Source organism: Garra rufa, chromosome 8 (assembly GCF_049309525.1).
Source record: "Garra rufa chromosome 8, GarRuf1.0, whole genome shotgun sequence".
NCBI classification, from domain to species: Eukaryota; Metazoa; Chordata; class Actinopteri; order Cypriniformes; family Cyprinidae; genus Garra; species Garra rufa.
Window position 1 is genome coordinate 39,706,247 of NC_133368.1, and position 27,004 is coordinate 39,733,250.

The 27,004-nt window shown below is 36.6% G+C and overlaps 1 protein-coding gene across 5 annotated transcripts in view; it reads right to left on the bottom strand.

The window, feature by feature from the left end:
- Positions 1–25,124, bottom strand: part of tbc1d4 (TBC1 domain family, member 4) — a 39,566-nt gene extending 14,442 nt beyond the window's left edge. Inside the window, exons 1-11 of one of the 5 annotated variants that reach the window (XM_073845466.1) lie at positions 24,185–25,124; positions 16,065–16,670; positions 13,070–13,159; positions 12,603–12,707; positions 12,117–12,249; positions 10,278–10,369; positions 10,069–10,179; positions 9,506–9,625; positions 8,504–8,554; positions 5,760–5,965; positions 3,490–3,642 (exon numbers count right to left, since the gene is read on the bottom strand). In XM_073845466.1, the coding sequence (XP_073701567.1) occupies positions 3,490–3,642; positions 5,760–5,965; positions 8,504–8,554; positions 9,506–9,625; positions 10,069–10,179; positions 10,278–10,369; positions 12,117–12,249; positions 12,603–12,707; positions 13,070–13,159; positions 16,065–16,670; positions 24,185–24,586 (2,069 nt within the window). In that variant the 5' untranslated portion in view covers positions 24,587–25,124. Of the gene's footprint in view, positions 1–3,489; positions 3,643–5,759; positions 5,966–6,227; positions 6,327–8,503; positions 8,555–9,505; positions 9,629–10,068; positions 10,180–10,277; positions 10,370–12,116; positions 12,250–12,602; positions 12,708–13,069; positions 13,160–16,064; positions 16,671–24,184 lie in introns of those variants that run through there. The other 4 variants (XM_073845465.1, XM_073845469.1, XM_073845467.1 and 1 more) reach the window with 4 other exon arrangements.
- Between the last annotated feature and the right edge of the window lie 1,880 nt (positions 25,125–27,004).

The window sequence follows — 27,004 nt, forward strand, 5'->3', positions numbered from 1 at the left end:
AAACGCTGGCTAAAGAAACGAACCCGGATCGCGTCGACAGGTGTGCCGCACATTCAGTTAGAACAGACAGCTGGTGACATTCAACATACAGAGAGAAGGATCTTCTCTCCAATTTGTAGAAAACAGAGCAGGGCCAAGGATGTGACATTTTAAAATGTTATCTCCTCCTTTCAGAGCACTCAACAAATGACTGTCAAACAAATGAAGGTCGAATACACATGGAGGAACATCATTTGTCAGAGAGTCCAAGGTGACTGTTGTTCAGATGAAGGAGTGCTCGTAGTCCAAGCCACTAGCACAAAAGCCTGGTCAAATAGTATTGTCCTGTAAAGAGACCCATGGGAGAGGGTCTGTATTTCACGCATGGTTTCAGCTTATGTTCTTTATTCTAATACACTCGCCCTTGACAACCACTGCTATAAATTCTATTCACTGGAGGAGCATTCTTAAGGGTCAGAGAGAGGGTGCAAATGGATATATAAAACAAAATTGACTGTTTTTAAGCACAAAAAAATTGGTTAACTAAAAGTGAGTACACGCCTTACATTTCAGCAACAATTTTAGTATATCTTCTCAAGGGACAATACTATAGAAATCAAACTTGGGATATATTTTAGAGTAGTCAATGTGCATCTTGTATAGCAGTACTGATTCCTCTGAAAGTAACTCAACATAGAGCCATTATTGTCAAAATAGCTAGCTACAAAAGTGAGTACACCCTATGTGATCACAGCAGCATGTTTTTAACCATGCAAAGCTACATGTCCTATTCATCATGTTTGTTTTTGTCTGCTTGACAGGACCATACACAGTTGTGTATCTTGTATTAGAGCAGTTAAAATTAGGTGCTTTAAGTACAATTCTCTCATACCGAACATTGGAGGTTCAACATGGCATCTCATGGCAAAGAACTCTCTGAAGATTTTCGAATTAGAATTGTTGCTCTCCACAAAGATGGCCAAGGCTATTAGAGGTTCAGTAACACCCTGAAACCGAGTTACACTTCAGTGGTCGGGGACATACAGAGGTTTTCCAAGATGGCTCCCATTCGGAACAGGCCTTGCAAGGGTCGATCAACGAAGTTGAGCACTCGTTCTGTGCACCAGATGCAATACCTTGCTTCAAAAAACAGATGCACAAGTGCTGCCAGCATTGCTTTAAAGGTTGCTGAAGTAGAAGGTAAGCTTGTCAGTGCTCAGACCATACATCACACACTGCAACAAGTCAGTTTGCATAGGCGCCATCCCAGAAGGAAGCCTCATCTGAAGCTGGCTCACAAGAAATCCTGCAAACAGTTTGCTGAAGACAACCTGTCCAAGAGCATGAATTACTCAAACCATGTCCTGTGGTCTGATGAGACTATAAGATAAACTTGTTTGGCTCAGATGGTGTTTAGCATGTGCGGCGATGCCCTGGTAAGGAGTACCAAGAAATGTGTGTCTTGCCTACAGTCAAGCATGGTGGTGGTAGCATCATGACCTGGGGCTGCATGAGTGCTGCTGGTACTGGGGAGCTGCAGTTCATTGAGGGAAACATGGATTCCCTTATGTACTGTACATTCTGAAGTGGAACATGATGCTTTCCCTTTTTACTCACTTTTGTTGCCAGCTATTTTGACAATAATGGCTGTATGTTGGGCAATTTTCAGAGGGACACTAAATCTATAATGCTATACAAGCTGCACATTGACTACTCTAAAATATATCCAAGTTTCATTTCTATAGTATTGTCCCTTGAGAAGATATACTAAAATGGTTGCTGAAATGTGAGGGGTGTACTCAATTTTGTGACATACTGTATGTGACCCTGGAGCACAAAACCAGTCATAAGGGTCCATTTTTTTAAATTCCGATTTATACTGAAATATAGCTGAATAAATAAGCTTTCAATTGATGAATGACAATATTTGGCCGAGATACAAATATTTGAAAATCAGGAATCTGAGGGTGCAAAAAAACAAAAATCTAGATATTGAGAAAATCGCCTTTAAAGTTGTCCAAATTAGGTTCTTAGCCATGCATATTGCTAATCAAACATTACGTTTTGATAGATTTATGGTAGGAAATTTACAATATATATTTATGGAACATGAGCTTTACTTAACATCCTAATGATTTTTGGCAATAAAAAAAAAGAAAAAAAAAGAAAAAGATCATTTTGACCCATACATACAATGTATTTTTGGCTTTTGCTACAAATATACCCATGCTACTTAAGACTGAATTTGTGGTCCAGGGTCACATATTTAAAGAGACCATTAAAAATTGTCATCATTTGTTTCAAACCTGCATGACATTCTTCATTCTGCAGAACATATTCATTTTCAAAAATGCTAGTAACCATTGACTTCCAACTGTGTGTTCCACAGAAGAGAGAAAGTTATACAGGACTGGAACGACATAAGGGTGAGTAAATGGTGCATCAAATGATTTTACGTTTTAGGGTGAACTATCCCTTTAATAACATCATTAAACCAGTGTTGTTGAAATGTACTGTAAATGCGGCTCATGTTAATGTCAGATTTCTGATTTCGACATCCAAGGATTTCTGGACAAGCCATTGTTGCGGTTTAGTAAATCTCTTCAAGCTCAATAATGTTGAAAACACCATTATAAAATTGATTTGTAGGTTTTAGCTGTTTTAAGATGGTCTCTCAGCCTGGTCAAGCTGGTCTATCTCTACTCAAAACCACTCTAAAACTAGCCTGATGTGCAAGTCTTTTTAAGCCTGCTTTGCATAACTATTTCTAAACTACTTACAAAAAATAAAATAAAAATTAGTCAAGTACAATAAAAAAAAATCAACACCACAGATGAACTAAAGATCATCTCAATTTTTCAAACCAACTTGGCAACCCTATTTAAATTCTGAATTATTATACAACATAACAGACTTGTAATCTAAAAGTTGTCTAAAAGAAGTTATTAGAAATGCATATTACTAATCAAAAATTAAGGTTTGATTTATTTACAGTAGGAAATTTACAAAATATCTTCATGGAAAATGATCTTTACTTATTATCCTAATGACTTTTGGCATAAAAGAAAAAATGTACAATTTTGACCCATACAATGTATTTTTGGCTATTGCTACAAATATACCTGTGCTACTAAAGGCTGGTTTTGTGATCCAGGGTTACAATTATACTCAGTATTTAAACAACAGAGTATAGATTAGTAGAAAGTTCTGCGACGGTTGTTTGATGCGATATAAATGATAAATGCTTTTGTTTATCATTAGTTAGTAAAGACACCAACATGCAAACAACGCATCCCTCTTGTCCAGTGGACAATGACAAAGTCCGACAATTTTGACAGGAAAAGAGAGTGTAAGTTACAGAAGTGGTTCTTCTTGACTGATAACAAAGTGACTTAAGCCTTTGGGTTAAGAAACAGACAGGCGCAGAGAAGAAGGCCGCCATCAGCTCGAACGTCAGGCACCCCCGGGGGGAAACGGACACAACTGTCCGTAACCTGTGCCCCCTCTCACCTCTTAAGACTCCCGCTGTCCGACAGGGAGGCCAGTGAGCCAAGTGAGCCCTGGTAAAAGGTTTTCAGGAAAGTGGGGGTGTGGAAGGAGGATGAGAGACTGATGTAGGACTCGCTCTCAGACACACTGCGCACTCTCGAGAAACCAACGTTGCTGAGGGAGCCGAAACATAAAAGGCCCACAACAAATACACATTACTTTACAGAGGTCTAAACACTGCCATGAAACTACAGAACACATGAGCACTTCTGAGCAGATGAAAGATTGCTTTCAGTGAGCATAACAATTTCAGGTTTTGCCCAGGAACTGGTGATACTTTTGCTGTTACTTTTTTTTAACTGCTGAAGGAAGTTCTAACAAAAATATATGAGCTATCAGAAGCATAATATGATTTTACCTACACTGAATCTCTTAAAGGGTTAGTTGACTGAAAAATTTTAATTCTGTCATTAATTACTCACCCTCATGTCGTTCCAAACCCATAAGACCTTTGTTCATCTTTGGAACACAAATGAAGATCTTTCCGATGATATCCGAGAGCTTTCTGACCCTGCATATACAGCAATGTAACTACCACATTCAAGGCCCAGAAAAGTAGTAAGGACATCGTTAAAATAGTCCATGAGACATTGTGGTTTAACCATTAATTTATTTTTTATTTCTTTGCACACAAAAAGAACTCATGTGTCTTTATAACATTACAGTTGAATCACTGATATCACATGGACTTTTTTTTTAATCAATGTCCTTGCTACCTTTCTGGACTTGTTAGTTGTGTTGCTGTCTATACAGGGTCAGAAAGCTCTTGGATTTCATCAAAAATATCTTAATTTGTTCTGAAGATGAACAAAGGTCTTACAGGTTTGGAACGACATGAGGGTAAGTAATTATGGACAGAATTTTCATTTTTGTGTGAATTATCCCTTTAAAAACAAAATATATTGAAACAACATGTGATTTTTATTATTTGGTGAATATTGGATATATTTGAACTAATACTGGATATTTAATTGTTCATGCTCATTTTATCATCAGGAATAACTTTGCACTTAAAATCTATAATGAACACTAATAATAGAATTATTAGACCTCAAAATTAACATCCAATAAAATTGAATTTTAACGTTTTTTATATTTATTTTATATTTGAAAAAAAGTCATGTATTGATTATTGGCAATTACATTTAAAATATTATCATCTTATCAGTACTGACCAGCATATTATTTCTTATAGCACTGACCAGCATCATTATATCCATGTATTTAAAGTAAATAAAAAGATTTTCAAACTCGTTTTCTTTCGTTGCAATAATAATAAAAACTATAAAAATAGGTCTCTCGATTTAATTTTTGTTAATATAGCCTGGACCACAAAACCAGTCATAAGGGTAAATGATGTATGGTTTGTTAGGATAGGAGAATATTTGGCAGAAATACAACTATTTAAAAATCTGGAATCTCAGGAAAAAAGAAAAAAAAAGAAAATCGCCTTTGAAGTTTTTAGAAATGCAAATTACTAATAAAAAATTAAGTTTTGATATTTAAAGTAGGAAATTTACTAAATTTCCTATAGAGAACATGATCTTAATACCCTAATGATTTTTGGCATAAAAACAAACGTTTTTTTGGCTATTGCTACAAATATACCCATGCTACTTAAGACTGGTTTTGTGGTCCAGGGTCACAATTATTTTTAAAATAAATAATAGTAATGCAAATTACCAATTCAAGTCTCCTGACCTGTATGTTAATTCCTTATTGTATTGTTTTGTTGCAATATTATTATATTCATTTTGGGGAATTTTCAGCAAATGCTGATATTGGTTCGGTGAACTGCAATGTAATTAATTTTAATAATATTTTTAAACATTTGACAAACTTTGTTATCTCATATAAAAGCTGATTAACTAAAAAAAACAAATACAGATCACAAAATGTTATACAATAACAGTCAAATAAGCATTATATCCTCTAGTTTTAGTAATTTTCTAAATGAATTGAATTAGTGCTAAATCTAGCAATACCCAAGGCATTCCACATGCTCTCTTCATGTAAGCATTCATGCTAAAATCAGTCACTTTATCAGCAGATATGCACTGTAATGAACAATACTGTATATTTATAATCTTTGTAAATCAAAACAAGCTTTTTTCAGCATGTCAGCACATTGCTGCAATGTTTTATTCATCATATGACCGCAAAACCAACTGAAAAACAGATCGAAAGATATATGACTATCACATGAGACCAAACAGGAAGTGATGCATTACCTGTTCTGCAGCAGCTCTGGGGCCAAAGACTGCTGTCGGCGCAGTGGCGCTTTACAGGCCTGTGAGGAAACCTCAGTGAAGGAGATTTTCTTCTTGATGGGCGGGTGGCTGAAGGTGTGCGCTCGGCGACGGAACTGCGGGGCATCTGGATCGTCCTCAATGTAACTGGGTGGAGTCCCAGGTGGGGAGTCACCAGGGGAGTCGCCCTGCGGGGCGAAAAGAGAATGAACCAGGTCAGTGACGAGATGGACAGAGAATGATATTACATTCAAAATCCATGCCAGGCAAGGTCTCCTCAACCCTCGAAAAATCCACAAACTCAGCTTATCCATAAGTCAAACCACAAATTCAACTGCTCACCAGATTGAAACAAGCAACCTACTGAGATATGTACAACCTCAAAGTTCCATACAAAGCAAAACAAGTGACTTGACACCAGCTCCATGAAACTACTGATTCTCGACTCACCCAGCGGTTCCCCTCTCCCCATCAAGCCTGAGTCTCGGTTCGCTTCCCCAGGCAGAAGTGGCTGTGTTGGTGGTAGCGTGACTGCACACACACTTTGTGATCTATTGTATGGTAATAGTCTCTGTCACGGAGCCACATCAGACACACATGAGCCGTTAGAGGTGGACCGCAGCACAATGGAGGTTTTTGGCCGTTGCTTACTGTGATGGCTATAGGAAGGGTCTCTCTTCCTCACTCTGTTTCCTGTCCCTGCACTACGGCGATTCCTGAACCCATGCTCTCCTGTGAGTCAGTACACAGCAGGGCCAGGAAACCAGCAACGGCTGCACAACGCTCTCTCTCTCCTAACTCGACACAAATCACAAGCCCTGTCCACTTCCTACAGCTGCCTACAGCTAAATTTGAGAAAAACAAATGATCCAAACAACATAATAGTTCTCTTGGCAGGGTAACACAAAGGGAATGGGAACCTTTATACAGTGCAAGTTTGATAAATTTGGGACCAGCTGGCCAAAAGTAATTGTACAAATAGATAAGAAAAGTTAGTTCTAAAGAAAAAAGTAATAATCTCAATTTTTTTATGATTGATCAATGTTTATGAGTTCCACTTGGTTTAATATTTTGTTATAGAATGCAACATTTTTCAAACAGGGTTTAGATACACTTTGACCAATGAATTTCCAAGATTTTTCCAATTGTTTTTAAATTCTGAATAAGGATTTCTGAAAAGTTCACCCAAAAATGAAAATTCTGTCATTAATTACTCACCCTTGTGTCATTCCAAACCTGTAAGACCGTTAATTTTATTTTAGTTAAAATTTTTGGTGAAACATGAGGGTGAGTGAACTATCCCTTTAATTCCTTTTAAATATTTTAATGCAGAGCATAACTAGACAAATGGATATTCACTACATAAATGTAATAATTATCCAAATATAAACTTCCCTGATATTTCCAGATTTTTCATCACCTTAAAACCCCTATTTATTCTATTTTTGTTGATTATTATTTTATTTTGATTACTTTTCCCAATTACTTTTTTTACTTAATACTGGTATTTACAGCAATTATTTTATTTCATTTTACAAAAATGGTTACAGGGATAATTCACCCAAAAATGTCCTCGGGTATGCTATGTATATGATAAAATATATTTTTATGTTTAATATTTTCATACACACATATATTTATTATTTAATTGAAACAATGCAATGCAGATGAAGAAAGATTTCTTCAGATTATTATCAATGTTAAAAACAAAGAAAGATATTTTGAAAAATTTTCATATTAACAAATTCATATTTATATGATAATTCTCAGAACTGATTCTGAGCACATATGTGACCCTGGACCACAAAACCAGTCACAAGGGTCAATTTTTGGAAATTGAGATTTATACGTCATTAAGATCAAGATCAAGATTAAAATAAGCTTTCCATTGATGTATGGTTTGTTAGGCTAGGACAATATTTGGCCGAGATACAACTATTTGAAAATCTGGAATCTGAAGGTAAAAAAAAAAAAAAAAAAAAAAAAAAAATCTAAATATTGAGAAAATCGCCTTTAAAGTTGTCCAAATGAAAGTCTTAGCAATGCAAGTTTCAATGCAATTTACAAAATATCTTCATGGAACATGATATTTACTTAATATCAAAATGATTTTTTGGTACAAATTCATTTAAGACGATTTTGACCCATACAGTGTATTCTTTACTATTGCTACAAATATACCCATGCTACTTAAGACTGGTTTTGTGGTCCAGGGTCACATAGAGAACATGGAAGAGAGCCATGAGCAAGGAGTTGCTGGATTGTAACATGCTATTGAGAGTTGAAGTTTAAGCATGAGAGAAGGTGCTCACATTGCCAGTGCCTCTGAGGCCACGTGAGGACCCTGTGGGAAGGAAGAGCTGACTGATTTGTTTTCTACGGAGACGTGTCCAGAGACCCGAACTTACCATCACACACACCTAACATGTCACACCCCACCGAGACAGCGAGTCGGACAGGGTCAAAACAAGCTACCCCCCATAAGCAAGACCTCCTGACCAAGCCGACAGGCCAGATTCAATCATATTACTCAAGCTGATGCTAAAAAAACATATAGTATATCATAACACAACATTGGTATTATTTTCAGCATGCAGTGGTAACTGACACCACAGAGACATGCTTGCTGGCAGGGGCAGAACAGAGACGTGATTATTGGCAGGGAGAGAACAAGAGCTGGGGTTAAAATGACAGATCCTGGGGTTCACGTGTTGTGCGATACTCACGCGGTCAAAACTTCCCATGCTGCCGAGACGCATTCGCATACGGTTGGCCCCCTAAAGGAAGAAATATGTAAAGGATTAGTTCACTTTCAGAATAAAAATTTCTTGGTGTCATCCAAGATGTTCATGTCTTTCTTTCTTCAGTCGAAAAGAAATTAAGGTTTTTGAGGAAAACATTCCAGGATTATTCTCCATTTTTCTAATGTGTGAAGTTGCAAATGCACATCGCAGAGCTAGTCCAAGATGAGCATTTTTGGTTAAAAAGTTTGTAAATTTTTTTTTTTTTTTGTATAAAATGACAGATCGTTTTGCTAGATAAGACCCTTATTCCTCGGATGGGATTGTGTAGAGCCCTTTGAAGCTGCATTGAAACTGCAGTTTGGACCTTCAACCCAAAATCCACTATATGGAGAAAAATCCTGGAATTTTTTCCTCAAAAAACTTAATTACTTTTTGACTAAAAAAAAGAAAGACATGAACATCTTGGATGACATGGAGTGAGTAAATTATTTTTATTCCAGAAGTGAACAAATCCCTTAATAACAATTAAAATATGCTTGAATGTCAGTATTTACAGTTGCACACATTTAAAAAAAATAATAATATTCTTTCATCATAGAACACAAAAGATGATATTTTGAAAAATATTCATGCTGCTCTTTTCCATGTAGCAAAATCAATAATAAACATCAAAAAATGATCTCAATTTGATCTCCAATGTAGAAGTCATATACAGTTAGAACAACATGTTTGTGAGCAAATGGTGGCAGATTTTAATTCTTAGATGAACCTATCTTAACTGAACACACACACACATAATGGAGAATTCAGGCTTAGCTGATCTTTATCCTTACACATAGATTTTGTTTTGTGAGTAAATACAGCAGATGGTTGATTCATTATAACACCGTACACAAACAAAGGTATTATTTAGTACAAGGAAGGGATAAATGGGTCAATCCCCATTCATAGACTAAGACATAGACGGACAGCACACACACATACCCGTGAGAAGATGTTTTCCAGGGAGCTTGTCAAAGAACTCCGGGCTTTGTTCTTCAACACATCCAGTTTATTGCGGCCCGCACCAGAGTTATCAGAGGTCACGGTGCTGCCAGAAGCATTCTGCTGTCACACAAAGGTATAAAGGGAGTGAGTAAGTGAGAAGAAACGTGTTATGCGAGTAGACAGTTTTTTGAGAGATCCGTGGAAATCGTGCTCAGCACTTGGTGACTTCACTCAACAGATTAAAAAATGATGGAAAGACCACCAGGCATCAGGGATAAATAATCACTTGTCTAAAATAACACTCTGCCACAGAAAAAAAGTGCACTGGAAGCCTTGCTATTTTTTTTCTCCCAGTAATTCCAAGGTGAAGTAATATACTGTACACTCAGAAGGGCAGCTGCATTCATTCAGGAGCTCTGTTCTAATCTATAGCAGTATTCAGATGACACATACAATCTGTCTTATCCAATTAGAGAGAGGTCACAGTTTCATGACTCTACAAGGCAGCGTGGGTGGGTGAAGCGAGTGGTGCATTTATGTTGTTTGGGCAGTTAAGCTACCTGTGGGACCTCTCCAATATGAACATGAGACTTCTGCTTGGTCTCGCACAGCTGTCGGAGGTGAAGAATCACAAGCTCATTTTCTTCATGATCGGATACTGGCTTCATTTTCTAACACATGAGAAAATACAAACTAAATATGCAATAAAGAAATAAAATTCAAAGATATTTAGTTACTTTGTCTGCAATATTTCTCCTTGCATGCCTACCTGCACCCGTTCAAATATATTGACCTGCTCGTTGTCAGTCAGTTGGGACAGGTACTTCTGAATGGCTAGTTTCGCCCTGGGAGGATACAAGCCTGGGACATGAAGAAAGAGAAACACAGTTTTTAAGCAGTTTACATTTATTCCAAAATAATAACTCAAGGCAGTAGCAATTTCAACAATATTTTTTGTTAACTTATGTTCAGCTATTCTTTTTAATAGTTACATTTTAACTACTTTAAAATTTTTAATATCATCAGTCATCAAAGCTCAGTAAATATTGGTCACAGACAGAAATTTACTTTTAATTTCACCAAGCTGATTATTCACAAAAAACTCCTACACATTATGTTTTCATGCCATTTTAAGTGGTTATATCTAAGTGTGCGAGTTGTTTTCTTTTAGTTAATCTTCCCATTAACCCCATTATATTATTTATTCAGACTGATGCGCAAACGTGCACAAACACAAGAGGCGGGATTTATTGCATGAACCAATCAAAACCGAATGCAGCGTTACTATAATTGAGCTCACTAAAGTGATTTTTATTTGAGTAGGCTCTCTCAGCCATTGCGTTCTTCTTCTGAGGTAAATTCTGGCTTATTCCTCTCAGCGCATCTTCTTCCAGAAATGAAAAGTAGATGACCTTGAAGAATATTTACGTTTGTCTATGAAGGTGATGTGGCCGTTCACCTACATGCCCGTGCTTCTCACATAAATGTTTAAAATTTGAAAAGCTGAGCTGCTCACAGGCGTGATGCATTGGAGATAATGCATTGCTTGCATTGGTATCATACAGATTACTTTATTAGAGAATATTTGTATTCGATGTGACTAACTTAATTTAAAAGTTGAAATTTCAAGCTTTCTAAACATATATTGCTATATGTCTGTGAGGCAGGTATTCGTTGAGATTCAGGTTGTTTTATTTATGTCTCTTTGAAGAGAGGTCAGGAAGACCGAGACGGCAGAGAGCGCACACCGTTTATTTTCTTTAATTTACAAAAGCACATTGTTTTGTTGTTATTATGATTATACACAAATAAAATCAGCTAAAATGATACTTTATTCTTATCTGTTTGATCAAAAATGACATGCATTTTTAGTTCTTTTCACGGTCATCAAGAAAAAACGAGACAGGCCGCAACGGTGCAGTCTTTAACACCAGAGGGTTAACAGTGTTGCCGCGGGATGCCTTTCATGTCCGCAGGTGGAAGCGACCCCAATAACGTTATATTTAACCCCTGGAAGGTGTCTTTCACATTGTCTCATAGCAACATTAAAAATAGTGTAAATTAGTGTACATTCAGCACAATAGTTACTTTCCCAAGTAATTAGTCATTTTGTAATGGTGTAACTGAGTTACTAAAAAAGTTACTATTTGTGAGAAGTAACTAGTATCTCTAACTAATTACTTTTTTAAAGTAGCATGCCCAACAGTGTTCATATCCAATTATAGCACGGTGGAGAGGGATTGCCTCCTCTCACATGGCTTTCCCCCATTCATTCTCAATTACCCCCCAACAAACTCACTGCATGCTTTAGGGGGTCTGTTAAAACTCAATAGGCTCAGGGGAGGCAAGAAAGACACTGAGTTGCACTGTAACTTTACCTGCTGGCGATGCTGTCAGATAATGTTTATTTAGAAAAACAAGTGATTTATTCACATTTTAATGTTATTTAATACTTCCTTTGTTTTATTTTTGCACACTTTTTTCCCATCCAATATTTTGAGGAGACACTGCCTCCCTTGTCTCCTCCGAGGAAACACCCTTGACTGGAATATTGTGCTAAAAGTGGGACGAGGACATTGAGTGAGTTATTAGAAGCTGGTGGCTGTACCTTCTATTCTTTCACAGAGCTTGTGCAAGTCATGCATTGGACATGCCTCGCACAGTTTGATTTGATTCTTGGAGCTCTGCATAGCTGCTGCTGTGGTAAAGGCTTGTTTCAGGGTGAGCATTACTTCATCAACCTGTGAAAAGCATTTGCATACAAACAAATTAAAATGTCATCAATATTGTCCCTTACTTCAAATTAGAAACATGAACAGTAACAGACAATGAAAGTCTATGGGTCAATCATAAAGAAGGATTTAAAATATTAATTATGTAAGATTTTTGAGTCATTTTGAGACAATCTTTCTGTACAAAAACATAGATATAATTCTATTCATCTTCTGGCTGGCATTCAGTTAGCAGAGAAATTGGCATATTAAAGGCAAAGTCCACATAACAGGCAAACGAGACTCATTGTTTCCATTGTAGCTTGGCATAAATAATTGATCAGTGTGGTAACAACAGGTGCCGTAAGCAGGTCAGGACTCACCAGTGACTCACTAGCACACTGGAATACGTAACACACATACTGGGCTGGGCCAGACTCCACCACATCCCGACAAATAAAGCCAAAGTGATCTGTCTGTTTAACCCCCTGCAGGCACAAAAAACAGCATTCATAAAAGACAGCTATATAGATCTGCAAATCACAATGCAACACAACAAAAACATTCTATAAAACAAATGATTTTGACTCTAAAATCTGACTGGATAAAACATGTTTGAAACTGTGACTATATAAAATATTCATTTTTTACACAAGACAAATATGTTTTTATGAGAATTTCAAAACCAAGACAAATATTATAATGCAAATCTTTAACAAAATCTGGTACATATCAGTAGCTTGGTACTTGTTTTGAAAAGCACTGTGTGATAACATATGGTGACATTAAATATGAGACTGACAAAGAGATTATCTCTAAAACCAAACAAACCTAATCCTTACACACAGACCTGTGAACAGGAGGAGATGTCCTTAAAATTCTTCTCCAGAACCACAGATTTGGTGTCAGGGCTGATAAGGTTCACTTCAAACCGTCCAACCTGCATAAAAAGCATACTTTGCTTATTGAGAAGGAAGCAGCAGGAAAGAAAACACAAATATCAAGCTGAATGTCTGATAACCAAGCACGCAGTGGTTTTTGAGACTGATATTTGCATCAAAACAATTCTACTTATCACCAAGGTCGCAGAGGCCGCAACTGATTTCTTAACCAAATGAACATAGAGACACCTATCCTTGAAAAATATTTAAAAGGCAAACATTTGACTGTATGACTGTCACGCATGCTGATTAGCAAGATTTAGCACTTCGCCTCTCAAAGAGAAGACATTTGCATGCGTAGGCCAGTTTTAAAGGTTAAACGGATAGTTTACAACTTCACCCAATGATAGAGCACATTAATATTTTTTTTTATATAAAATGAAAGACAGTGGGGCTCAAAGTTGTTTTGAACTTCATCAAACCTCTACAGAGGCACTGGTAATAGAATCACCACTGGCTAGCAAATATTTTGTTTATTTAATTTTAAAATGGCTTCCTATTCTTTCCTGTCAAATGCTAAGTCAGAGTGTTCTAGAACGTAGTTTGTATGTGAATTGAAGCAGTCAAAGGACACAACACAGAGTAAAAATAGCTTATTCTTAGCCTCAGTGATGACTTAAATAGCCACTGGCTAACGACAGATATTATTTAGTAACCTAGCAAGATATTTAGACCAGGGGCGTTTCCTCCAAGGAGGCAAGAGAGGCAGTGCCTCTTTAAAAAAAAATGAAGAGTGCCTCTTCAAAATAATGCATGAGAAAAAAAATAGTACAAAAATAAAGCAACGCCAAAAATATATAACACTAAAAAGTGTATAAATCACCCATTTTTCCTAAAGAAACATTGTCCAACAGTGACACAATCAGGGAAAGTTACAGCGGGATCCGCATCTCTTTTGCCTCCCCTGAGCCCATTGAGTTTTAACATAACCCTAAAAGCATGCCATGGGTTTGGTGGAAAGTAATTGAGAATGAATGGGGGAAAGTCACGTGAGAGGAGGCAATACCTCCATTTTGATATGATTGGATATGACTGGTTTTGTTCGGCTGTGATTGGTTTAATAAATCGCAAAAAAAAACGCCTCGTGTTTGTGTGCGTTCAGCATTCACAAATCAGTCTGAATAAACTTTATAATGGCCTTATTGGGAACACTAATTTTAGAAAGTAAGTAAACAACTTACACACTTACACATAACCACTTTGTTACATCAAAATAAGATGTCAAAATGGCATGAACACATGATCTGTGGGAGTTTTTAGTGAGTAATCATGGCAAGTAACAAACTGCTATTAAAAAGCGATTTAAAAACCTATATACAATGCCCTCCAAAAGTTTGTAAACACCCCTGGCAAAGTGTGGTTTTGGACAATATCAACAAAAATCCTTATAATTTTTTTTGTGCAAACTTCCAAGCTGTGCAAATCCTATTTGGAAAGCAAACAGTCAGCTGGCATCATGTCTATCATTGAAATGGCTTCCCTAATCACCCAACCTCAACCCAATTGAGTTAGTATGGGAGGAACTGGACCGTGATGTCCATAAGAAGTGTTCAACCAGTGTGAATCAATTTTGGGCAATCCTTCAGAAGGCTTGGAGTAATATATCACGTCAATGTTTGAATAAACTGACAGCTCAGATGCCCAGATTATGCACAGCTGTAATAGCTGTTAACGGTGGATATTTTTTCTATGTATAACTGTTTATGTAATAAATTATGTTTTCGTAGTTTGTGTTGTCCCTTATCAGTGCAAAATTTACACAAATTAACAAGAATTCATGCCAATATTGTCCAAAACCCCACTTTTCTGGGGCGTTTCCAAACTTTTAGTGGGCGGTGTAAGATCAAAGTTTGCTTTGGATAAAAACAGTTGATGACTTAAAGGAGAAGTTCACTTCCAAAACAAAAATTTACAGATAATTTACTCACCCCCTTGTCATCCAAGATATCCATGTCTTTCTTTCTTCAGGCATAATGAGATTATGTTTTTTGAGGAAAACATTTCAGGATTTCTGTCCATATAGTGAACTTCTATGGTGCCTGCAAGTTTGAACTTCAAAAATGCCATTTAAATGCAGCTTCAAAGGGCTCTAAATGATCCCAGCCACAGAAGGGTCCTATCTAGGAAAACGAATGGTTATTTACAAAAAAAAATTACAATTTATATACTTTTTAACCTCAAATGCTAGTCTTGTCTAGCTCTGTGTGTACTCTGTGTATTCCAATTCAAGACAGTTAGGCTATGTGGAAAAACTTTTTTCCTCCAACTTCAAAATTGTCCTACATTGCTGCAGAAACCGACCCAGTGTTTACAAAGTGAACATGCAAAGATCATCAAACACCCTTTACAAAAAAGGTAAAACAGTGATGTGGTGATTTTGAAGTTGGAGGAGAAAATGAGATGTTTTGGAGTGAGTGTTTTTGGACATACCTTAACTGTCTTGAACCGAAATACACAGAGTACACCCAGAGCTAGACAAGATGAGAATCTGAGGTTAAAAAGTATAAAAATTGCAATCTTTTTAAAAAATAACCAATCGTTTCTCTAGATGATACCCTTCTTCCTCAACTGGGATCATTTAGAGCCCTTTAAAGTTGTATTTAAATTGTATTTTGGAAGTTCAAACTCACAGCCGCCATAGAAGTTCACTATATGGAAAGAAATCCTGAAAAGTTTTCCTCAAAAAACAATTTCTTTTCGAATGAGGAAAGAAATACATGAACATCTTTGATGACACAGGGGTGAGTAAATTATCTATACATTTTTGCTCTGGAAGTGAACTTCTCCTTTAATAACTGTTGTGATCCAAAATGAGTAAACAAAGAAAGAAATTGTATATTTTAATCACCTGTCAAAGTTCATAAAATTGCAAGGTTAAAGCAAGCATGTATCTGTGCATAGTACCTGGAACAGCATTGTCCGATTCTTGTCGGCATCCGAAGGCTGCACGTTATTGGGTGCGCTAGCATGTCTCCTACGTGTCGTCCCCTTGCCCGCCTCTCTGGGCCTTTTCTGCAGGCCGCCCGCCAAGCTATTACAGCGTGTACGAATCTCCCGCTGCTCTCCAAAACCTGAGTCCTCCAAGATACATTCAGGAAAGGCCCCTCGTAGACTGCCTGTACTGCAGGAGCTAGTCAGTTCCAGATTTCCATTGCCCACCTCAGACAGCTCTTCCTCAGTCAAGTTGGGCTCGGGTTCGTCAACTTCGCAGAGGGAAGCGCTTAGAGGGTCGTCACCCATAATAAACTCCACGGGGGCCTCGGTGGAGCTGCGCTGACCATTGAGGAGCCGCAGACGCTTGCGTTCAATCTCGTGTTGGCGGAATTTGTCAATGCAGTCGTCGATCAGAGTTGAAGGGGCTTTCTTGTGGTTGACTGTCACTTTTCCACAGTAAAGCACTTCGAATTTCTGGGAGTTGTAAAAAGACTCATCACTCTCTTGTTTGGGCTTGCTTTCCTCCTTAAGAGCAGCCTTGGACACCTGTCTAATGCTGCTAATAACCTCAGGCACCTGGGGATCAGTGTAAGACTTTAGATCAACAATAAAAATACTAAATCAACACACTGAAAGGCAAACAAGGACAAAACGTCCATAAAAAGGCTCAGTTGTTATGTTAAACTTTTGCAGGGAGAATTGCAGGTTGCATTACTAACTAGGATCAGCCCCCGAGGAACAATTTAGGAGTCAGTAATACAAAAGCTAAGGCAGACTGGTGATATCAGAGCAAAAAAAAAAAAAAAAAAAAAAACAGCTGAAGAACCCGAGTGTGCATTAAAGAAGCCAAATGGATATAAATCTATCAGACGGGCCTCCTCTCTGGTATCTGACACTACTTTCAATCATTTAGAATGAAACCTGAAGCTAAGAAAAGCAGATCTCAGTTTTTGTATGCCTGAACTTCAGTAGGAATTTTTTGAAAGTAGGAGTGAGGGCATAGGTTTGGTTTAAACAGTGTAACACTACACACATCTAAACAAAATACTCTCAATACAATCTCTTTGTATCTACATGTTTTTCTCTCCAGGATCTTACATGCATGTATCAAACAGCTGAGGAATAAAAAAAAAATTAAAAAATAAAAAATAAAAATAAAATAAAAATAAAATAAAATAAAATAATCTTGTACAACAATATTAAGAAAATAGCTAAGAACATTCTTTTTCTTTTTGGAGAATAAAATGTCAAAATTTGGTTAAAATAATGCTACATTGTCATTCAGCGTAACACAATATTTATGTAAAAATTCAAACATGCTTATTCTGACTTGTACATATTAAAATATATAAAAGAATAAAGAGCATATTAAATTTTATTGTTTATTGAGTAAAAAAAAATATACTGACAATTGGACAAAACCTAGGATCGTGGCAAATTAAAAAAAAATGTAGAATTACAACTAATTAGTATTTGGAGTGAAAGTAATTGTTTAATATGTCATAAGTAGATTTTTACTGTAAATATGCCTGACAAGACTGTTACACAATGACACTTTAGTGGGTGTCTTCTGTAAATTAGGGAAAATGTATGATATTTACTTTGTGCTCAGAAAAACAAAAACAAAACTGCAATTAAATTAAACAGAAAACTTTTAATTTTGGAGGGGGAAACAACAATGATTTTTAAAGCAGTATTACACTTATTGTTTTTATGCTTAAACCCTTTTTCGTCTTTGACCCATGTATATATTTTTATAATTGTATATAATTTATATAAAAATAAACCAAAAAATTGTATAAGATATAAATCTAACATATTTCCCTTAATATATACATGTGTGTTTTTATATATACAAAATAAATATACACAGTACACATATAGTATGTAAACAAACTTTTATGCTGGATGCAATTAATCGCAATTAATCTTTTTTGCCACCCTATACTTGAGATTCTAACTAGCTGTTTCCATGTGGCTCCTCATTGAAAGGCAAAAGACAATAAAGAATTTGTGATTTACAACGGTTTGCGTTTCAGAACTCGAACAGATTTAGACAACTACCATTAAACAACCCTTGCACAGTCATGAGCTAGACAGAGTCCCTTAGAAAAAGTAACTGAACTTATTACAGAAATCTTAATTTTACAAATTAAAACATGACAATAATTACATTCAGTAGCGTTATTAAATTTAGCCACAGCTGGTATCAATAGAATTACTGACAGGGAGCATTCAGTAGCCTCTTACCCTTGGTAGGGCCAAGTCTCTGCTGTTCATACTCAACTATATTTTTGGGTTAAAAGCTATATTAACGGGTTGCAAATGTAAGACACCCCTTAAAATATACTATGACCATGATCTCTTGTGCCTTTGCTTTGCTCAGAAATGTTCTGTCATGTCTCTCTAGCTCAAGTGTACACAAGGTTATGGCAACATTAAATAAAACTAATTTATCAGCAAGACATGTCTTGTTGAGAGAATACAAAAAGGAGTCTGGTAATAGAAGTGGGCCTGGTGCCAGCAAGAGTGAAGGTGAAAAGAAATGAAGCTCCACAGTTTTCAAACAGACACTAGGCCCACTCAGACTAGACTGGAAAAGCATGCTTGGCTGGCCTGATCTACACGACTACCATAAGTCTGAAATAACATCAACTTCTGAGCTAAGTCTACTATAAATCTCTGGAGCTACAACAGATTTAGAGAACATGATGCTTTAACAAGAATCTGCTAAAGCAAAAATAAAACAGCTTCAGTCATGGTTCAAACGAAGGTGGCATTGCCTTCAATCAAAATACCCCGTGCTGAGACACATTAGCATGTTGCAAAATGCACATAGAGTGCAAAGCAGTAGTGTGAACAAGAATACGGTCGATATAAACAAATCTTCCAGGAACAAAAGCCTCATAATGGCCACAGAGTACTTGCTACATAAAAACACAAGACGCCATACCAAGGTCACATGGATTACTTGTTCAAGGCAGTAATAGAGAGTAAGCCAAACATAACTCCACGCTATGCAAGCTAGTCTATCTTTACAAAGATAAACACAGGTATGTTTGACAAACGTGCTGAAAGCCATGAAAACTTGCACATTAGAGGCAAACATCTGCAAAAGACATTTGACATCTTGCTTTCCCAAGTCACCGGCATAAAACTATTCTACACTATAAAACTATAGTATGATTTAAATACTATAATATAAATCATCTTTTTCATGGCCTCTCAGGTACAACAAAAACTTAACCCACCATTGTATTTTAGCACATAACTCAATATTTAAGATGTGGCTTGTTGAGGCTATAATTTTTCAAAGCAATCAGATTTATAATTTCCACCTAGATGACAACAAAGAGTGTGCTAAAAAACATAGGAAGGACCTGAAGTTATAAATAGAACCAGAATTTCAGAGGCTGGAAAAGTAACCATCCAGAAAACCCTATAAACCACATTAAAGCCCACTCCTAATGCCTTAGCAACTGTGTAGCAACATTGTAGCAGCAAGTTCTGCATGGCCAGGCAGCATTTTTCTTTACTTGGTTTTATGCAATTATTGCATGATCTTCACAAGGGAGTCTGGAGTAAAAACAAAGACAACTAAGAACTTTGTGGTCCACTGCGCGTCGCTCGGTAAATATAGCTCAGTTTAATGCAAACATTTCATTAAACCCCCAAGGCTGACTTGTGGAAAATCACAGTGCAGCTGAGAATAAAAGCTCCTTGAGATCAGGAGGAAAAGCAAACAATCATTCGAGCAATCGTCTGCTGCAATGGGCTGCCTGTGTAAGCAGCACAAAGGGTGTGGCTGCTTGTTTTCAACTGACAAATGACTTATTACCCAGGAACACTCAGAGATTTCCAAAAACGTCTCCAACTACCTAGTTTAACCAGCCTGAATAATCTGCAGAAAGCAGATTTTTTTTATCTGTTGGCGGAAAGGCAAAGCATTCTAGTGCTGTTTTTAGCTCACAAGTCCAGTGTACAAGTAAAAGAGAGACAAAAGCATTCGTCACATTTGCGGGCAACCTCACCAGGAATCAACGACTGTGTTTAAAACCCCTAAATGGTCTGAATTATTTAATTGAAAGATGATGCTAGAACCCCATTTAGTCTAATGAATTATTTGCAGTGAAACAAACATGTGAAACAAGAATGAAAGTAAGAGAGTGTAAATAACAAAAGATGTAGAAACAAACATGTTTTTTTTACGGTTTATTATACTTTTCATTAGCGCTTCCCTCTTCATTTACTTTACGAGTTTCCTGCATCCATCTGTACAACCAGAAATAGATGACAGATTTTCAGGGGATAGTTCATCCAAAAATGAAAACATTAATTAATTTAATGTTCAAACTCATTAATTACTCACCCTCATGACTTTCATTCATCTTCAGAACACAAATTAAGATGTCACATGGACTATTTTAACGATGTCCTTAGGTCCTGACGACTATGTGTCAGTTGTGTTGCTGTCTATGCGGGGTCAAAAAGCTCTTGGATTTCCTCAAAATTATCTTAATTTGTGTTCCGAAGATGAACGAAGGTCTTATGGAATGACATGAGGGTGAGGAATTAATGAGAGAATTTTCATTTTTGGGAGAAATATCCCTTTAAGACATTTTTAATAAACCTTGGTTTACTTCTTAACCAACCGGTGGCAAGGGCTTTAAGTGAAGATATGACATCAGTTCTCCAAGTTCACCCACACAGGTGTCCTAGCAGAGTAATCACAGGTGTAGTTCATCACACTGAGGACCAGAAAGTGTCCAAAAACTTTTGAAACAGAATATCTGTTGTTTAAGAATTTAAACCAAACTGTTGTTGTGAGGCATTCTGATGTTCACTGATAAATGCCACTTGGGTTTATATGATGTAACCTAATGCAATGATATTCATACATTTTTAATTGCAGATAATTGTTCAAACAGTTTTTGGGGCCAAGTTTTTTAACATATGTATGACACAGAAACTTAAAACCAGCTGAGAAAAACTAAACCTCTTTGATTTATGCATCAAAGCTGTGGGATGATTAATAGTTTAAACTGATTCGTTTTTAACACAAAGAGCTGTGATGAAAAATTAGTGCATATGACCTCCTATTTCACAAGGTTATGTGCTTTTGTGATTTAAAGAATGTGCAACATTTCATCAATGTGCTGCCATGACCTTACTCCTCACATTTAAAGAGTTAATAGGAATGCTTTAGAATGCTGTTTAAAAAAACTAAGATATAAAATTGAAATAGCAGTGGAAGCTTCTCAGTCAAGCCACAATAAAATAGAAGTACAAACTGAGAAAAGAGCACAGAGAGACACGTTTTAAGCAGGTTCACAATTTATTTATGAGGAATTTTTAAATTACTATTTAGGCTTGGTTATGAAATGCTACAATGGATGTGATTCTACTCTTTATATTCAGTCTTGCAGGGCCCAAGGTCAGGCTTCATTCAAACTCAACTGAATTACTGACTGTAAATCAGAGTTTTTTTTTAAAGGATAGTTCACCCAAACCCGTAAGACCTTCGCACATCTTCAGAACACAAATAAAGGTATTTTAATGAAATCCGAGAGCATTCTGAGCCTGCAGAAATAGCAACACAACTGACATGTTCAAGGCCCAGAAAGGTAGTAATAACAATGTTAAAATAGTCCATGTGACTTCAGTGGCACACGAAGTATTCTCATATCATAGATTCATAAAATTAAGGTTGGCTATTTTAACAACGTCTTTACTACCTTTCTGGTCCTTGAACGTGGTAGTACTATTGCTGTCTATGCAGAGTCGGAAAGCTCTCGGATTTCATCAAAACTATCTTAATTTGACTGAATTTGAAAACCATAAGAGTGAGTAATTTATGACAGAATTTTCATTTTTGGGTGAACTATCCCTTTACAGATTCTGATGACATGGACCCCTTTGAAAAAACTGCTGGCAAAATAAATAAAGAATAAAGTAATCGTCTGGGTTTTGACCAGTCTTTAGAAAAAAGAATGAAATTAAGATTTAAAACAAGAAATTAATTAAACTAGTTTGAAGCAGTACCAAAACACAATTCACGCTTGGACGAGACATAAGGAATCTCAGATCACCGTTTGTGTACTAAACATAGATTTTAGTGACATGAGTCATTCAAATTATGGTTACCAGGAAGACCAACTACAAGGTATTCAGGCCAGTTGGATAAAGTGGGACACTGTACTTTATTCTGAAACTCTAACTTGGAGGTCTAAGTGGGTTTTATCCTGTGCAACATTGATTTTGCTTCATACTTCGATAATCGCTCCAAACCGCAAAACAAACAGCCCCATTTTAAAATGTGTAAACAATGAATAAAATGCATGAGAGGGACCCCAGCCATTTTTTTCTTGCCCACAGCATGAACAACACACTGGCGTAAAATCACAGATAATGTTTTCCTTTCATTTTTATCCGTAAAATAAGGCCAGGCATCTGCGTTAAACATAGTATATCATTATGAAATTAAACATAACCCTATTTTGTTGCCCTTACACTGGGTGGGCTATTCCATGCTGAAGGTTAGTTTATAAATAAGGGACCAGTGGGATCCTCCACAGCATTAAAAGTTGAACTATGCCACCCCACAGGCATCTGGAAAGGATTGATCGGGGCTGTGTTAAGAGTAGGAGATATTTCTATGGTAAAATGCCAGCCGAGTCAGTCTCTGAACACTGGACAGACTAAGTGCACGGTAGCACTTCGAAATGAGCCAGCAGCCATCTTAAGACGTGAGCTAAGACACATTCCTCATGGACCATCTAGCACGTGTTGCTATCCAGCCAGTTTTTCTTGCATAACACATGACGGTGATGTATGTTGCCTCTGGAGCTCAACATGCACTCACAGGACGCCTGAAACTTTCCCTACCTCACAATCCCTTCTAAGCACTTCTACCTCTGAGAATGTACAACAATAGTGAAATAACATAAAAAAGTGCAAAGAAAAACTGAAATTCACAGAGCAAAAAGAGATATGCTTATCAGGTCATTGCATATGCACACACATACATTTAAATCCATGTTTCACTCAGAGCAACAAAGTGCATTAGACAGGCTTCTCAAATAGCTCAGTAGCAGACTAACATTAGGGTTACATTACAGCTAATCTCTAATCAATACCATGGAACAGAGAAGTCAGATGTAAGTGCAGTGCATCATGGCTATTATTGTTTCATGGCATTATGACAGCTAGCGAGCAAAGGAGTGGGAGGGGGATTTCAATATTGTAAGTGTGTATTGTCTAGCTGATCTGATTAATCTATTCTCTGCTTGTGCCAGGAGAGATCTGACCTGTCTTTGCATGATGCTCTGTAAATCTAATTCCTCTGGCGCAATGGTGCCCTACATACTGGCATTTATCCAACTAACAAAGACTTGTCAATCATTGGCACTGGCATTGCGAAAGTTTATTATTATAAAATCTGATTGTAAATTGGAGGGTTCAAATTAATTAAGATGACTTTTTTAATATATAAGGCATGTATCATACTTCTATTTCTGTCAATGTACCATGTGACCCTCTAAAAATAATTGAACAAAACCATGATAGAAATTTGCAGCTTAACTTGCTCATAGTGCAGGGGATAGATAGATCGGCAAATAACACTTATCTATAAAGCGATGACTGTTGAGTCAAAAAAGTGTAAATGTTGTTCAAATTTCAGCAAATGCAGTCATTAAACAATAAATATTTAAGAATATAAGCATTTAGTTGCAAAAAGTGTTAATATCGGTAAAAAAAAAAAGTAAGGCCAAATGGCATTTAACTATAGAGCTATGACTGTTAAGTGTGAATGTCCTTTTAAAAAATTAATCAAACGGGGTCATTAAACAATATACAAAATATAAAAAATAACCATATAAATTGCAAAAATCTGTTAATATCGGTTAAAAAAGGAACGTCAAATAATGTATCTATAGAGCAGATACCGATAACCAGTTCACCTCTAATCCAAACCTCAGAAAATGTTGATTTATAAACTATAACAACTGTTTTTTTTTTTGTTTGTTTGTTTGTTTGTTTTTTGTTCAATATATTTAACACTTAACAGTTGAATGTGTGGCCGTACATACCTGGTTTGGATCATATGCTTTGAACACATGGCATGCCATCTCAGACTCTGGGTTATCGGGTTGACTTCTGATAAGGTAGGCAAAATAAGACAAATCATGGCTATTGTGGATAAACCTGGATATAAACTGTGCTTTGTGCTCGAATATGAACACGGACGGGTTGCTGCTGTTTGCGGGCACGCAGCGAATCAGAGGGGGCGAGAGATACAGCTGAACTTCTCTGGCCTGTGCGGGACCGGACTCGTTCTTCTCACTTTTCCTCCGGATCTCCGCCACCAGCCAGGGTAGCATCGGCAGCGTGGTCCGCCTGTCCAGAGAAGACCAGCCCATGTACCATAGCGCAAACCTCTTGTCTGCCTTTTGATTACTGTCATTATTCCCTTTGCCATCCTGTCCCTCCATCTCTCCAAGGGCTCCGGGACAAAGACTTTAGTTGCTTTATGCAACGACTCAGTGCCTTTATATCACCAAATGCTTCAATAAATACATGCACGGGTCAGTATTGTGCGAAAGCAGCTGGAAACATCTCCTGGCGCGTTAATGGCACACGGATCACTCACGCTTTACTCAAAAGTGCGCAAGGATCGTGTTGTCCTGGAGAGCTTAAGTACAATAATAAAGGCTTTTAAGATGCAGCGAGGATTTTAGCTTTTATTCCAAGGTCAGATCACTGTTTAAAGGTATAAATCATCCACTGAAGGCTCGAATAATCCATATATGAAGTATGTATAATACACAACTGCTTGAAGGAAGCGCGTTTTATTCCTGCAGATTTCTCGAGTCCCAGCGCTTCAGATTGTGGACGCCGCAGCGGACGGACGTTTTCGGCGTGAAGTTGCAGATCAGCTGGAGTCCTTTAAAGTCGTTGCACATCACTTTTCAGTCGTTATTGTGTCATTTTACGGTGTTGGAGAACACAGAGTGCTGTTGTTCCAGGAGGAGTGGCCGCAGCAGCCATACGAGAGGCGTTCACTGGAGCGCGCCGCCGCGTGTTTGTGTGTGTGTGTATGCGTGGATCTCTGGCTCCCCTGTCTTCAGGAAACACACGGCACTGACCCGACTGAGGAAAGCAAGTCAACTTTATTCATATTTCGGGTATATAAGTTTTAGTTTGCACACTTTTTACATCAATGAAAATTGTATATTTTCTATATATTGTAACAACATGTCACAGTTGTTGATATGGTAAGCTGCCACAATGGAAATGATTATTAAACATATACACAATTATGAAACAAAGAGCAATTCATGAAACAGTAACCTTGTTTCATGTCATCACTAACGTCCATTAAATTTTTATTTTGGCAAAAAAATATTGTAATTAATATATATAAAATAAATATGCATTTGACGATTGAACCTACCAAAGGGTTAAACTGCGCTCTAAGGTTATTTAATGGTAAAATAAATAAATATTATAGTGCTGTCAAATTTTCAAATCTCCTTTAAGTTTGTAGTTACATAATATATGTGTGTGCTATGTCTAGTTATATCTATGTATATATTTATATATAATATAAATCATATACAGTCAAACCAAAAATTATTCAGACAACAGACATCATTTCTGATATTTTTTTACTAGTGGGTTCAGGACACTATAGTTCATTTATGTAAGTGAGGATAGCAAAAAATAAATTAAACTGTGACATACCCAAAAAATCTTATAGTGGACTAGCAATAAAATAAATTAAAATTTGTTACCAAAAATTTAATTCGACACTTTTTTTTTTTATCAAAGTTATCTGACATTATCAAGATGAATCTGTTTTGACACAGTTTAACAAAATCTCAAACCAAACATACGATCATATAAACACTTAAAGTTGAGTCAAAGGTGCACTCTGTCCAGAGACTTTACTGTGTACAAAGCTTTCTTCACATTTCTAGCAAATAAAGGGTGGGGTTCAGGGTGTGTTTAGGGTGAACACACTTGTAAAAGTTTATATGAATCAATGGTATTCTATGCATGTGAAGGTTAATTCGAGCAATATTTTTAGTGATATTAAATATTGCATGTCTTTTTCAATTTTTTGCAAGTAAAGTAAAATCACATACTGCCACATTTTTATATAAAACTGTACAAAAAGAAAAAGATACAATACTCAACGGCGCCCTCTGCTGTCTCTCAAAGCTATAATGGATTTTGATGGAATACTGGACATATTTCCAATCAAATACTAACATACTGCATACTGTGTAGTGTACAATGTAAACTGTGAACCCTTTATTTCAAAGACAGTGGCAGAATTTCAAATAGCATGCTACCATACTTCTCTTACTATTTCTGCAATATCCTTAATAGCATACGTGACCTGGACCACAAAACCAGTCAAGATGGTAATTTTGACATTTATTATACATCATATGAAAGATGAATAAATGCGCTTTCCATTAATGTATGCTTTGTTAGGATATGACAATATTTGGCTGAGATACAAATATATTCCACAACCTCAATGCTGCTATCATGAGCTCCTATTTAAAGGGACGATTCTGTAAATGTCATGCGATCAACTGCTCTTGCAGAAAACCTGACAACAGACAAAGAAAAACATGTATTTTAAGCTATTTTGACCATATTTTGACAGTGACCTCTGGATTTAAATCCAGTTTATTGTCTAAGCTAGAGGTCAAGCATATTTCATTGTGGGATACAGCACACATACTGCATACTATAGTATACTGCAATAACATTTTTGGTCATTTGAACCTCTGTAACCTTCAATATTTTAAGAATTAAGACCTTAATTCATGTTAATACCTTGTATTATATATAACAATTGACAAATGAAGTTAACTTTTTTAAATGATCAGATA